This window comes from Amblyomma maculatum, chromosome 1, assembly GCF_055883805.1.
Source record: "Amblyomma maculatum isolate TAMU_Amacu chromosome 1, ASM5588380v1, whole genome shotgun sequence".
Lineage (NCBI taxonomy): Eukaryota > Metazoa > Arthropoda > Arachnida > Ixodida > Ixodidae > Amblyomma > Amblyomma maculatum.
Window position 1 is genome coordinate 57777658 of NC_139344.1, and position 14292 is coordinate 57791949.

At 49.5% G+C, this 14292-nt stretch overlaps 1 protein-coding gene across 2 annotated transcripts in view; it reads right to left on the reverse strand.

The window, feature by feature from the left end:
* Positions 1-1942: 1942 nt before the first annotated feature.
* The window catches only part of LOC146202452 (LIM/homeobox protein Lhx9-like), a 62853-nt gene continuing 50503 nt past the window's right edge, over positions 1943-14292 (reverse strand). For both annotated transcript variants that reach the window (XM_084588195.1, XM_084588194.1), the window contains exons 3-5: positions 6761-7161; positions 5728-5939; positions 1943-5252 (exon numbers count right to left, since the gene is read on the reverse strand). In XM_084588195.1, coding sequence (XP_084444321.1) covers positions 5040-5252; positions 5728-5939; positions 6761-7161 — 826 coding nt within the window. In that variant the 3' untranslated portion in view covers positions 1943-5039. The remainder of the gene's footprint in view (positions 5253-5727; positions 5940-6760; positions 7162-14292) is intronic.

Genomic DNA, 14292 nt, shown 5'->3' on the forward strand with positions numbered 1-14292 from the left:
CGAAGACTGGTCGATTTCGCTCTAAACCAACAGGGAAAACGTTGCAAGGGGCCCGAGAGCCCAAGGAAGACATTAAAGGCTAGGTAATTAAATAAACACCTCCTTAAGTAAATGGCATTCTATGTTTCGGTACCGTTCGTATATTTATCTTGCGCATTCGGTTTCTTTTTCTTTTCAAAAGTATCTTTAAATGCACATGCAACTAACAGCAGAGACAGATCGGAGCGCAAGGAGTATTCGCATCACCCAACCGTCTCGCCGAGATACACGAAAAAAGAAAACGGAGAGAAAACAAAATGCTCTCGCTCGTGTGTCTGTGTGTGAGTGTGTGGCGGGGGGCCTGAGAAGGAAGACGTTGTCAAGCAGTTCCCAGTTTTTCACGTCCACTGATTCGCGTGGGAGGATTTCCGAAGGAGCTCGCGAGGAGCTCCGGAAACCGCTGCGGGAACAACACAAGCGCTTCGTTCGAGCTGTCCTTCCGGAAGAGGTGCCACTTGTAAGGCGTCGTAGACTGGATAGAAACAGTAAAGAAAAGGATACCCGAGAGGAAGGGAGAAAGACTGGTTCATTGTCAGTTTCCTGCGCCGACTCTGCTAGGCACTCAATGTTTTTTTTTTTTCTTTTTTTGCTCGCTTCAGTGAAGCGAACCACATCAGGCTACCGTATCCTTGTGTTCATATACGTGGAGACGATCGTGAACTTTGTACGGCAGAAGCAAAAAGGTCAGCCAGTATTGCGCTATCTTAGTATTTTTTTTCTTTGAAAATAAATAAATCAAAGCGACAACTTTCAGCATCGAAATTGTGAATATCGTTCTTCTTTCTAATTTTCTGCCGACGCTTTTGTCAAGACTGCTTCACTTTCTGCGCTTCCGTTTCCTGCGTCGATTAGTGTAGTTTTCTTTTGTCTCTGCGTAATTTGCCGAGGGAACCCAGCCGTGCTCTCAGTACCGTTAGCCTGGCAACTTAGCCGTTATCTTTGTGCCTGCACTGCTGATGACTCGTGATAAGCTCACATAAAATGCACATAATGAAAACGTGTTTCAGATTATCAATCTTCATGCGCTGCTTCCACTTATTTGAATTATCTACACGAACTAATTATTTCAAAATACCCCCCCCCCCCCCCAAAAAAAAAAAAAAAGAGGAAATTATCACTTATGTTTTCCTTTGTGTACAGTGGTCGTTGGCTCCCTTCGTCTGTTTTAATACTACGTTCTCATCTACTAAATTTTTACGAAACTTAATACGTTCATTTGTTTTCGAATCTCTATCTCCGCTATAAATATAGACGCGCTGGAGAATACCTTTGTTGCGATCGCCGAGAAATCTCGGAATAATCGGAGCTGGTGCCAGCATGCTGCTGCATGCATTGCAGCTGCACAATAAGGAAAAGCTCTGCCGCTTCTGGGCTGCAGCGTCGGGTTGGACGTTAGAAAATATCGCTACAGCAACCCTTGTCAGAAACCTCACGAAGCTTCGCCCTGTGCATGATTACCTGCTACCAGCAGTCGTAAGATATTCAAGGGTTTATTACAAAATGCCCCGCGCTTTTACGGCGCCAACTTCTATGGTATATATGGTATGTGGGGGCGGTGTGAGACACCGCAGTGGAGGACATCGTAGTAGTTTGTTTCTCTGACTTGCACTTACATCGCACATCGTTACTCCTTCATCGAAGTGTGGTCGTCGCCGTTGAAGGGATTTGATCCCACAATCTCGCGATCAGCACTAGCACGTAAAAACAAGTGAGGCACTATGGCGTTATAAATTCTTCTTACTTCCTTGCACCCCCCCCCCCCCCCCCTCACTAGTTTAAAACGGCTGAAAGAGAAGAGAGAAAAAAAAAACTCTTGATTTTATAATTTGTCCTTGAAAGGTATGTGTGAAGACAGAAAACATTCATTATGACATTCGCGACGAAACGATTCGGACGCTGTGACTTGAGCCAGCCTGATGTTTTATTTTCTCGTCTCTCTGAGAGGATCGATCGACAGGCGACAATCGAATGATGGCGGTATGTACACTGACAATGGTGGGCGGGCGTGCCACGCGGGAACGAGCCCTTCGCGACAGTTTCACGCGCCGAGATCGCGAAGGACATGATGCCTTGCCTTTAAGAACACACACACACACACTGCGTCACGGAGTCGTCTCTTGGCTTCGGCATGTACCCACAGGGACAGCCTCGCAGATTCGCGCGCACGCACAAACACGCACAGACACACCGGATAGAACATTTCGCACACAGAGAACTTTAGCAGGCATGGAACAGAGAAGGAGCGAAAAAAATATAGTCATTGAGGTAACTAATGTACAATTCTGGTTCGTCAGCAGACTTGAGGCGCCTCTTGTACTATCTCGATCATTTGACATACCAGATCAATCAACTTCTCTAAGGAAACTATTGTACAAGAAAATTTCATTCGTAATACATGTCTATGAACCCTTAGGCACGAAATCTGCACTTTCAGTCATGACAGGCGTCGTAGTGGAGGGCTTGAGATTGTTTTCCGCCATTTGTTGTTCGTTAATGCGCACTGACATCGCACGGCACGTGGGCGTGTTTTCTTTATTTCTCCAATATCAAAATACGGTCTCTTCGATCCCACGACCTCTTCGTGCTCAGCAGTCGAACATCGTAGCCACTGATCCAACGCCATAAGTATAGGGTACGTGAAGCCGTGAAGTGCAAGAAAATGTTCATCGCACTAGAAGTACAGTTAGGGAACGACAAGTCTGCTGACGGGAAATACTTATTTGTCATCATTACACCACAGACGCATGCAGTAGACAGGAATTTCAGCGAACGACTCACATAATTTCCAGAAAAAAAGAAAAGAAAAATGCAAGCGAGCAAAGTAATCATAGAGGCCAATTCACTACCATGTGCAAATGGATGTAAGGAGAAAAGACTCCGCGTACCAGGCACATACGTATGGTGCAATGCAAATTTTCCTATACACTTTTTTTTTTTTGGTCACTGAACGAAATGGTAATTGTGAATCGGCGTCGGGAAGAATTTTAATCAGCCTTATCACTTTCGTCTCCCCTTTCGAGCTCCTTGCTATGTTCACAGGGAAACGAGGCATGCACGTCGCGCACTCGTGAAAAGTGCAGAAAAACTCACAATCCCTGGTCGCACAGGGTACAAAACTGATCACGATAACATTGAAGGGCAGGTAGTTCTATTTACAGTGAAATGAAAAAAAAATACAAAAGCAATGTACCGCCCGCCTCTTTGGTCTTGAGGTCTGAATGTCACAGTAGTCGTATTTTCCCGCTTGTGAAAGTAAACTGAAAGAAATCCAGGTAGCTTAAGGCTGTAAGTACGCCTTGGTCATGAAAAACACCTTGTTGTAGACGAGCGAATGACAGCAGTGTTCTTCCTTTTTGCGTCCCCTTCATAACACTCCGCACTCAAGCCTTTTCACCGCGACATTACGCGCCTAGATCGGCCAAATACCACTATTGGGTTGAAATTTTCATTCTTGCTGGTGTTCACGTTTTCTATAGCTATTAGAAGTTAAGCATTGCAGAAATACTCTTCACACGGTTGGTCGTTCCTGACAAGCCGGGCGCGGTGCACGGAGCCTCGCTGCGGTGGTTCTTGCTGCAGCAGTGCATTCCTACGCGGCTAAATTAGAGAAAATGTAATAGCGAGCTATATAATATATATTACCTGCGCTTCCGGCCAACAGCTTGCTTTTTGCTTGCTTCAGTCACTCCGATATTGGGGACGCACAGAAAAGTCGAGCCGGGGGCCCTTTTCCTGCCTACGGACGCGTCAGTTCGTGCTCGGGGGTGGTGAAACTCCGCAAGACCGGTCGGCGACTTTAGGCAAGACGAAAACGATCGCCGGCATTCCTACTGCCCGCGTCACGCCCACTCCATAGTCATACACTTCCGCACAGAGTAAAAGGTCCACAGAGTCCCAGACGGGCTACCTAGCCATAAATTTACACATGCGTGATGTTACGAGTCCACATACCTGGAGAAAAAAGTGACAGATGTGCCCTCGCTAATCTACGCTAACAGGCATTCCTTTGGCAACGGCGATGAAACCACGCTCGTTCTGTTCTCATTTGGCGCTACTGCTTGCCGAGAAAATTTCTGCACTACGTCATCAATGTATTCTCTTCCAAAGAGAAATACATACATATAACTTTTCGGTTGTACTGCTTTCCCACACCAGAAAGAAGTATGCTTTCTACGTATACTGTTACTTCGTCCTGCCTTCGCCTTGTCATTCAGAGCTGTAAACCATGCAAAAACATTGCGATATCTACCCGACTTGGAATGCAAGCTTCAGATCTGATCCGATTGGCATCATTCTCGCTTGTAAATTCATTTTGTAACACACAAATAAATGAGGCGATGGCCTTCACCTCTATAGTTTGCCTACAATTGTGCTTTCTGCTTTAAAAAACTACATGCAGGAGACCCCCTCTCCTCGCAGACGAAGAAAGCCCCCTTTGTCTCAGGTGCCTTACTAGCTTTTCACAGAACAAACGAAGCGTGGTCGCATAAGGGCTACAGGCGTATATTAGTCACGGAAGTACTTGAGCACAACAAACGGCGGAGGAGAAAAAAAAAAAAAAGGGAAAACGGGAAGTACTTGTACACGCCGCAAAGACGTCTCGACGCCGGAAACTGCCGAGACTTTTCAACAGGCTACGCGAGGGAGGAATTCTACACATCTCTTGTCGCGTCAACGCTTGACTCACGCACAGTTCTCTACACAAGTAATTTACAGTCCCGTTGAGAACAAGCGCCACAGTCCGAGGAATGAGGTCCCATGATGTGGGCTCTGGAGATAGGTTTGGCGAAAAACGCGCACGAGGAAGCGTCCCGCAGGAAGATTCTTGGGTGCAAACGTGCGCCTCAGTCAAGGCGCGCACGGTCCTTCGCTGTGACTTTCGCAGCAGTGTCGCGCCCATGTCTTCGCTTCTTGCCCTGGCGCGCGGAGGGTCGAGATGATGATGTCGTGATGAGAAGAACGAATGCAGTCAATAAATAGGTACTTTAGCCCCGGGGCCATCAAAAGAGCTCCTGGAAGGACCCCAGCGACTCTTGCGATGCCGTCACTACGAGGGTCGTTTGAGCGTTGCTGTAATCCAGGGGTGCTCCGGGACTTGGTTCCGAAAATGAGCTTGTGCCTCCTGGACTGCTAGCCGGAAGAGAAGTCGTAGGCTGCTCTTGCTGACGTAGATTGTTCCGCCGCCACTTTGCCCGGGCGTTCTGGAACCAGACCTTGGATGGACAAAAAAAAAAAAAAAAAGTAAGACGGACAGTTTCGTCCATACTGGCGTCATAATAGCAGATATATAAAAGAAAAAAAAAAACGGGACGCCTGGCAGTTTCTACACGTAAATAGGCTAGATTTTTGTGTAGTGACCTAAAAACTCGAATCTAATGAGCGGTACATACGACTGATTACATGCGCCTCCATTAAATGCTTAGAAACTAAATAAATGATCATGCGCGGGCTCTACAACTTCTTCATTGCGTACAGCTGAATTTAAGTACTCCATAGCACGCACGAGACAGCAAAACACAGACAGCCAAAAAAGGCAGGAAGTATTTATGCTTCAAGTCCTCCGCAAAGAACCCATTTCTTTGGACAGATTTCCTTCCTATGTATATGCGGCCCTGGACATTGCAGCACTCTTCGCATTCCGGACGAAATAGCCATGCTCCATCCGAGATATAACTAAAGATATCGCACCTGGAGAACTCTCTTGGAGAGCCCCGTTTTTTGGGCAAGCTGCTTGAGGTCCTTGGCATCAGGATTCTGATTGATGGCGAAGTATGACTTCATGGTCCTCAGCTGGTGGTGCTTAAATGAGGTCCGCATGCGTTTGGTGCGCTGTTGCTGCTGCTGTTGCTGCTGCAGCATCGGTGAACCGTTGCTGTCTAGGCCGGCCAGATCCTGGAGCCCTGCAGAGGCCGAAGCGTCAGATTAATGACGTAGCACGTTGCAATGCAGTGAAGCGAACAAGTCCCGTGATTTAGATGGCAAGCGAAGATCACGCGCACCCGACCAGCCACGGAAAGAATGGAATCCAAATGATAAGTGCCCATTGCACTCATCCGTGTTATGCCCTCAAACTTCCGTTTTTTGTTTCCCTTTTCGTAGAAGTTTAGGCGCATGCGACGCTCGCTGGTCTTGTGCATAGGCACTCTGAACGGAGAGGGACATGTCTGCCTCAAGCACAGATGTGTTCTTATAGTAACACTGAGGTAATTGTACCACTGTTTATTGTGTTGTATAGAGGTCTTCACCGCAATACACTATCCTTTAACTGTACGCACTCAAGGAGGTCACCCATGAGAAAAGGAAACGATGTATCCTGTATACATGGCCTGTGAATTCAATCTCTTCGCCAAACCATACAATTTTACGTTCTCTAAGATTTATGATGAAATGTTCGAAACTCCTCGACGGCCCAACTTCGCCGACAGTTGTTTCCGAGAATCTCACAGAAGGGCCAATGGTCGGCCGAACTGTTTGCTCTTCCGTATAACAGGAGGTGCGCATAGGAACCGGACCCAAAGGTTCATGGAACGCGACTTGGCCGAAGAAATTTAAGTAATTTTCGTTGAGGTCGCGTCAGCTTGAGGTTCAATGAGTCACACTGTGTAACTCGTACATATTGAACCAGGTTGCATGTGTGTTTACGGCAGCATCAGGTTTGAGCAAAAACGGCAGTAAAAGTGACAAAGCGGAAGCGGTGCTTTTTAAGAGAGCAGCAGCGTACCTAGATGTGGTGGGCCCTCGGGCAGGTCTCCGGGTTTGCGTTTTCGCGGCCTGCCTTTGCGCACGCCGTAGGGTCCCTGCGGCGGCACATACGCTGGGCCCTGCGCCAGCGGTGGGCTGCAGCCTCCTGTCGTGCCGCCCCCACCGCCGGCGTCGTCGTCCTGCAGCAGCGGCGGCGGCGGCGGCAGTCCTGGCTGGCAACCTTCGGCCAGCAGCTCGAAGTGCGTGCGGCAGTAGACGAGGTTGTCGCGCAGGCCGAAGTGGTCGCCTTGAGCCAGCGCCGCGTTGCACCAGGCGCACGTGAAGCAATGTAGGTGGTACACCAGGTCCCGGGCCCGCATCACTAGCTCCGAGGCGAAAATGCCCTGCTGGCAGCGGGCGCACCGCTTCACGGCGAACAACCTGCACGGCCAATGGACAAGAGGGAAGCACTGAGTTTATTGCACTCTCTTTACTCCAGCTGAACTCCTGCAGCGTCCGTGAATAAAACGCAAAACTTCCCTCTTCCGGAAGCTTTTGGTCGCGCTGAAACATTTTCGCACCATTTTATACTTCTTCGCAGAGTGCGGGCGGTTCCAAAGGCGCCCACGGAGCTGTCGCACTGCGTCGTCTGTGCAAGCACGCTTAGATGATGCTGTATAGCACTTTTTGATCTAGTTAACTATATGCCTTATGTACGATCATTTGAGGCCATATAGTCTGCTGACCAAAAGTACCTGCAGTGCGTATCTCTGAAAAATGATTATAAGCCCTAGTAAGGTGTAGCAGCTCGAAAAACCGAACCTCAAGAGCAATGTTGACCCGCATATATTCCGGTGGAAAATTCTCTAGCCCAGAAAAGCCGCATTTCTGTCGCAGAAATGTCGCACGCAGATTAAAAGAACGCAACCTCTCAGACGCCGCCCGATACTCGGTCCAGCGATAAGGCTCAGAGAGGAAGGTGGTCGAACCTCGTTCCGGCGGGCCTGTGTGCGGCGCTCCTAATGACTCCCGCGTCGTCCGGTACACTACATCAGGCCCGCGCTCAGAGCAGCAAGATGAAAGTCGAGACGACGTGTTCATAGAGGCTCCGTTTCTTAAACCGGAAGCCACTATCTTCTCCAGTAGGAGCTTGCCTCCGGTTCAATTTCAAACAGCGGAGACGGAAGTCCGGTAGCTCAGCTCTCGCAGTTTTCAACTTCACTGCGCGTATCCTGCCTATGTCGAGGCGTACGCGCAGCCAATTAAGCCGACTCGGGAGTCTATATCTTGCTGTGTTTTTGCTCCGGCATATCGTTCCCTTTTCATTGAGCTGCTGAGTAACGATAGCGCCAAGCACACGCGTGTGTCGGCTGGTGGCTGAGGCTCTGCCGCGGCGAACGCCGGTTCCTACTACGCATGCGCGCCGGAACGCCTCATTGCAAGTATGAATATCGGGAGCAAAACCGGCGTGCTTCAAAGCCTTCTGTATACGCAATGTCGTGGAGCGATCTGCAGTGCAAACTGAGCATGATCGTTGCAGGCTGTTCAGGAGAGAAATCTGCCGTGGATATATCGGCGGATTATATGCTTTTACTTGTATGCGCGCGAACTAGGCCAGGCAGTTCCTTCTAATAGAGAATTAAGAATATCAAGTCGAGTCCTTTCTGTTTATGTTTTGTTACCACAAATTTACGCGATGCTTTCGGACTGACATATATAGCATTGGTCACAATGATTCGTTGAACCTGAAACCTCAAGGCCTACGGTTTAGTTATTGGTTTTGACACATACAATTCTAATTTCCTTAACGCCGTGGTGCTCACCTTTCGACCGGTGTACGTCCAGTGAGCGCACCACAGAATTTATGCAATGCCGCCTACTAATGCCGTCGAGGGTGCTTCCCAGCAAACGAGCAAATGTTTGTCTTGCCTACTGAAGCTGCTGCAACAAGTGACGGGGAAACTGAAAGGTTCTTTTTTTTTTTTTTTGTCGGAGGCCTGACTGCTGGTCTTACCCAAAGCGCCCGTCACTGGCTCGGTCTGGAGGTCAGCATTCACACCCCTTCTTATTTAACGGCAAGAAAGACGACATGGACAATTAGTGTTATCTTACAGCAAGACCTAAGCACCTCTGCGTCTTTCTACGCCTCCCACTCAGTGTGACCAACGCAGCCATACTCCAGAATCTTCTTTAACAAGGACCCCCGTAAAATCTACACCTAAGGGAACACGCTTTACTTTTTGCTCACAATCTTTCACGGCACTTGTAGCTGAATCTACGCGTGGCACATACGTTGAAAGGAGTCGCTGCCTTCGACGTAGCGCTAAAGCATTCCACATGGCTACTTAAGTGTACCGAAGTACTACAGCACGTGTAATGCGCTTTTAGCACGCTTGTCTACGCCTTGCTTCGGACATGCCTCTGTCTCGGCCGTCATGCAGTAGATACATAATAAAGCGAGGACATGGACTCGAGCGTTAAGAGCACTTTCGCTAAAATTTACCCTTGAAAGCTGCACAGAGCAGTCGTTCATATAGGCAAGAAGGCAGAGAAGCACTTCAACCGCGCAAGGTGTGCGCCCCGCGCTCATAAGATAAGAAAGAGACGTCGCCTGGGCCCTCTCGACGACAAGTGAGCGTACGCTGTGCCATTGTCTCCGGCGGCAGCGAAGCGGGAGAACACTCGCCGCAGGGAGCGTCCCGTGGAAGAAGAAGACAGCGGGAAAGACGCGACCACGACGCGACTCCCGCAGCGTGAAAGGTCCGCGTATGCGGGGAAGAAAGAGAAAACGGCCGCACTCTAGGAGCCGGCTCTCTCTCTCTCTCTTCTTTTTTTTTCCTTTTTGCAAAGCGAGGCTTCATCAGGCTAACACACAAGAATTGGGGGAGCGAGGACGCTCGGCTTCTCAAAGCGCGGTCGCCGCGAGAGAGCCAGTGAACGGTGGCTGCCAGAAGGGAGACAACCCAAAAGCGCGCCCAGGCAAGAGGGCGCCAAGACGAGCCGCCGCTCAGCGCGCCGTCATTAGGCAGCTCAAAAGAACGGCAGCATCAGGAGCGAAGGGCCGTACTCCGAGAGCTCAGATGGATGGCAGATTTGGGAGACACAAAAGGTTGGCAGCCGCCCGCGCGCGCGTTGAGAGCTCTTCTCGTGAGGGCGCTCGGGCTCTGCGAGACGCTGTCCTCAAACTGTCTTCACCACTTCCAGCCCGAGGCGGCGAGCGAGGCACCCTGGTACGGGCAGCAGCGCGCACGTGCAGCAATGATCCGTTACCGAAGGGGGGCGGGGGGCGCCTACATCTACAATAGGTGGTATCGTGCCGCTGCGACAACCCCGCTTTCTCTCTGGGCCAAGGTGACGGACCGCCTTGCTTCGTCGCCGTCGCCGTTGGCGTTCTTGTTTTGCCGCAGCCGTCATCGCGGAACACGGTTGCGCAAGACGCGTTACGCCAGCTTCTGCGGCTACAGCCACGAATCGCTGGCTGGTCATGGCTGTGCCCAGCGCTGCGTGACTTCATACTGCAACGGGGCAGGGCATCTATGCAGCTGTGCAGCTATGGCGCTAGCGCTAACAGCGGCAATGAGATGCGTGCGCCGACGAAACGCGAGATTAAGTTCAGTAGACGTCGGCTTCCCAGAACGACTAAAGGAAAAGCTCACAGCGGAAAGAATGACGAGCAGACAGAGACAGTGGACATTCTTTGAGCTGTGAACTTTTCTTTGAAATGAGTATAAAACCCAGCCCTTGGTTTTACTGTACTCTGGGCATGTACGAACTTCCCAACAACCACGTCAGTCAAGTGAAGTGTGCAGTCGTTGTTTCTCAATCAACAGCTTGATTAGCGGAACTTTCCTTATTTTCCGTAATATTTATTAGCGCATAGAACGAATAGTTAGGCCGCTTCGCAGAATTTCTATTGGATGCCTTCCTAAAAGACTTGCAAAACGTTTCGTGTCAATAGAATGAACTATACAACTCGCAACGTAAGCTGTATAGGGATAAACGTTACAAAGCTCAATGCATCATAATGCTGTCATAGGAGGAGAAAAGTGTCCGTGACAGGTACTTTTTGCGGACAGTTCTTCCCCTGAGATAGCACTTTGGTGTTTATTAGCACTTTTTTACTCTAATAAACCCTCTGTTTGTCGCTCTCTCCTTGTTAAATATATATTTCTTCTATTTAGACTTTACCTACGAAAGCCATTAATTGCTGGCAACCAGCAATCGTTGCACCTCTTATGTTAGTGGTGAGTTATATAATGTTGTTTCGGTTATACTAAAGAGGCATGCAGGAATGACTGTGTACATTTACAATGTGCTGGAACATCTATGCTGTTTCATTTCGTTTTCACCTGTGTCCTTGTGTAGCATTTATCGAAGGCCACTAGACACTAGCATGATGGGAGGTTCAGTAAGGCATTCAAGACTGATGGTTTCTTTTTGTTACAGCGCACGAAAGCTTTAGTCGCAATGCGCAAACGTCCCTATAGTCGAACGCGTCGTTTTCGGACCCTTTTTTGTAAGGTGCAACTCTTTTTTTTTTTTCTTTTCTCTGCGCGGCAACAGTACCTGAGTAAGAACAGTTAGTTATGCCACCAGCGATGATCTTCATGGCCACCCACGTCACAAACGTGTCGATACAAGGGCGCTGCAAACACGTGCCAATGGAAAATGCTGGCACTGACATGTCCAATACGAGATGTGCGTCCGTTCGGAATGTGTCTTATTCTTGGCCCGGCACCACAAAAGAGCACCTTGGTTGCACTGACAGGAAGCCGGGTAAAGGAAGAAGCCCCGGCGAATTACGTCTCGTTAGCGACGCACACTGGACGCCGGCCTCCCAAGCAGGTCTGCCATGTACACAGCGGTGATCACCTGAGCGCACCTTTCGCCAAGGGCGCCCGCAGCGTCCCACTTCGGCACCATGCCGGGCCTAGCGGGTCACCGACGCACCACCAGCACAGAAAATGAGGGATCCTCCGATAAAGACGGCAAAGCCGCGGGCGATCCTCAGCTAGAAGGATCAACAGAAAAGGGGAGTCTACCCTTGCGGCTCGCGGGAGGGCCTGCTCCGAAAAGGGACTCACGCGCAAATGAGGAAAAAGTCGAGACGCAGCGCTCCGCACAAAAGAAGGCACCAAGGGTCGAGTGCGCAACACCCGCGCGTAGGCGGCGCACACGCAGCGTCGCCAGGTGAAGTGGACAAAGACCGCGCGGGCAGCCGTAAACAGGGTTGGCGGCGCGAAAGGAGGCGCGAGCGGGGGCCCCCGTTTCATGATGGACGGTCGTAAAAGGGATGCTGCCCATGATGGGCGCAGCGTGCGCGCACAAAGAGCCCTCGGTGCACCCAGGGTCTCCTCGCAGCGTGTGCGGGGCCTGCTTTCCCTCGCGGCTTTCCCACGGGGTGGCTTCCTCGGCCCGCCGTTTACGAGCAGCCTGATGTCTTCGTTATACCGGCGCGCCGAGAAGGGCCGGGCGCGGTACCCGTCCGGTCATTACGGGTTCCAGGAAGCGGCCAGTTTGTTGGTGGTCAGCGAGTGCATGATGCGCGCCGCTGTTCGCTCGGTGGGGGACGACGACGGGGAGGTGCACGCCGACCCAAGTTGGATACACGCGGCTCCTGGGCGTTCCCTGGTCGTGGGGCGTTCGACAGCAGGCCGTTAGCGCACAGTACTGCTTGCTCTGATGAGAGCGGTGTCACAGTGTAGCTACAGAAATATATAGCGCTAAAATATCATCCGGCGAAAGTGGCGAAATCAGAGATTGTGGAAGTAAACGATTCGTGAGGAGGAGGGAGCAGCATGCCATCGTGTTAATTTTGTTAATGAGGTACTTAAAAAACCGAACACTGTTTTGAATTCTTGCGATGAACTGGCTTCTACACAGTAGCATTGCCTGAGTGTGAGAATTGTAATCATCATCATCATCAGCCTGATTATACCCACTGCAGGGCGAAGGCCTCTCCCATATTTCTCCACTTAACCCGGTCCTGTGCTAGCTGCATCCACTTGACCCCTGCGAACTTCTTAATCTCATCCGCCCAACTAACTTTCTGCCGCCCCCTGCTACGCTTTCCTTCCCTTGGAATCCAATTTGTTAATCTCAGTGACCATCGGTTATCCTCTCTTCGCACTACATGTCCTGCCCATGCCCATTTCTTCTTCTTAATTTCCACTAGAATGTTGGTAACTTGAGTTATTTCTCTGACCCATTCTGCACGCTTTCTATCTCTTAATGTTATCCCTACCATTTTTCGTTCCATAGCCCTCTGGGTTGTCCTCAACTTAAGTAGAACTCTTTTGGTTAGCCTCCACGTTTCAGCCCCATAAGTGAGTACAGGCAAGATGCAACTGTTGTATACTTTCCTCTTGAGCGATACCGGTAAGCTGCTAGTCATAATCTGCGAGTGCTTTCCAAATGCGCTCCATCCCAATCTTATTCTTCTTGTTATTTCTTTTTCATGGTCCGGATCTGCGGTTACTACCTGTCCTAAGTAGACATATTCGCCTACTACTTCCAGTATTTCGCCACCTAATGTAAACTGCTGTTCCTTCCCGAAGACTGATGTGTTTAAAAAAAAAAAAAGTATATTTTACTTTGCGACGGTCACTATCTTTAGAAGGCAGTAGTCGTTGAAATTACAAAAATGTGCTTGTGCGGGTGTAGTGGAACGGGAGCACAGAACCGTATATTACAACCTGTTTCAAATGTAACCAGGATTTTTTAATAAATAAGGACGCCACACCATTTTGCAATCATGGGTCCGGCGTGCTGTGCTTGTGCTAGCTATTTCTATAGATGTGACCCAAATTAACGCTTATGTGTAAAGTGAAACTGCATTGCTCTGACGTGATAAACTGCATTGCTGTTGAAAATATGCAAGTAAAAGGCGACGAACGGAAGCAGTGCATATCTATTATTTTTCGTTCACATTATTTCTGTTATGAACCATATGTAACTAATTCATTTAGTGTTCCGCGTGTTCAATCGACCCACACCGCTCAATCATTTTTACTGGCCCTCGTGCGTTGCACCTTACGCATGCACGCGTGCCAAGGCCCTGAGAAGGGACGATGAAGAAAATGAAAGCAAAAAAAAAAAAAAATGCCAGTCACATTTTGTTTTTTTTTTTTTTTCTCCAGTCGCGTTTACTTACAGCCGGAGCGTGCCGCGTGAGACTACTGAGGGGAAAATAAATGCGGCGAAACAACTGCAACTCCGCGCCAGCTTTGGAACAGGCTCAGATAAACCTCTCCATAAGTCTGTGCATTCTTATATGCGTTGTTTATGTTATTGTTTCACTTTTCCTGTCGATACGAGCAAAGCGCATAGACAGAAAACCTGTAACCGACACTCGCGTCTGGCAAGACTTGCGATCAGCTCGGTAAGACAACAATCGGGACTCGTTCGAACACCTGCGCCGCAGGTATGTGTGTTTGTTTTGTTTCTCCCGTACGGAGCGTCAAGCTTTTCCGCATTTGTTTTGATTCGATCGGCAGTGCGGCGCGTGGGTCGGCGATATCTCGCGTATATACCTCCACGATTTATCAACCACGCGTCCTTGCTGCGTGTTCT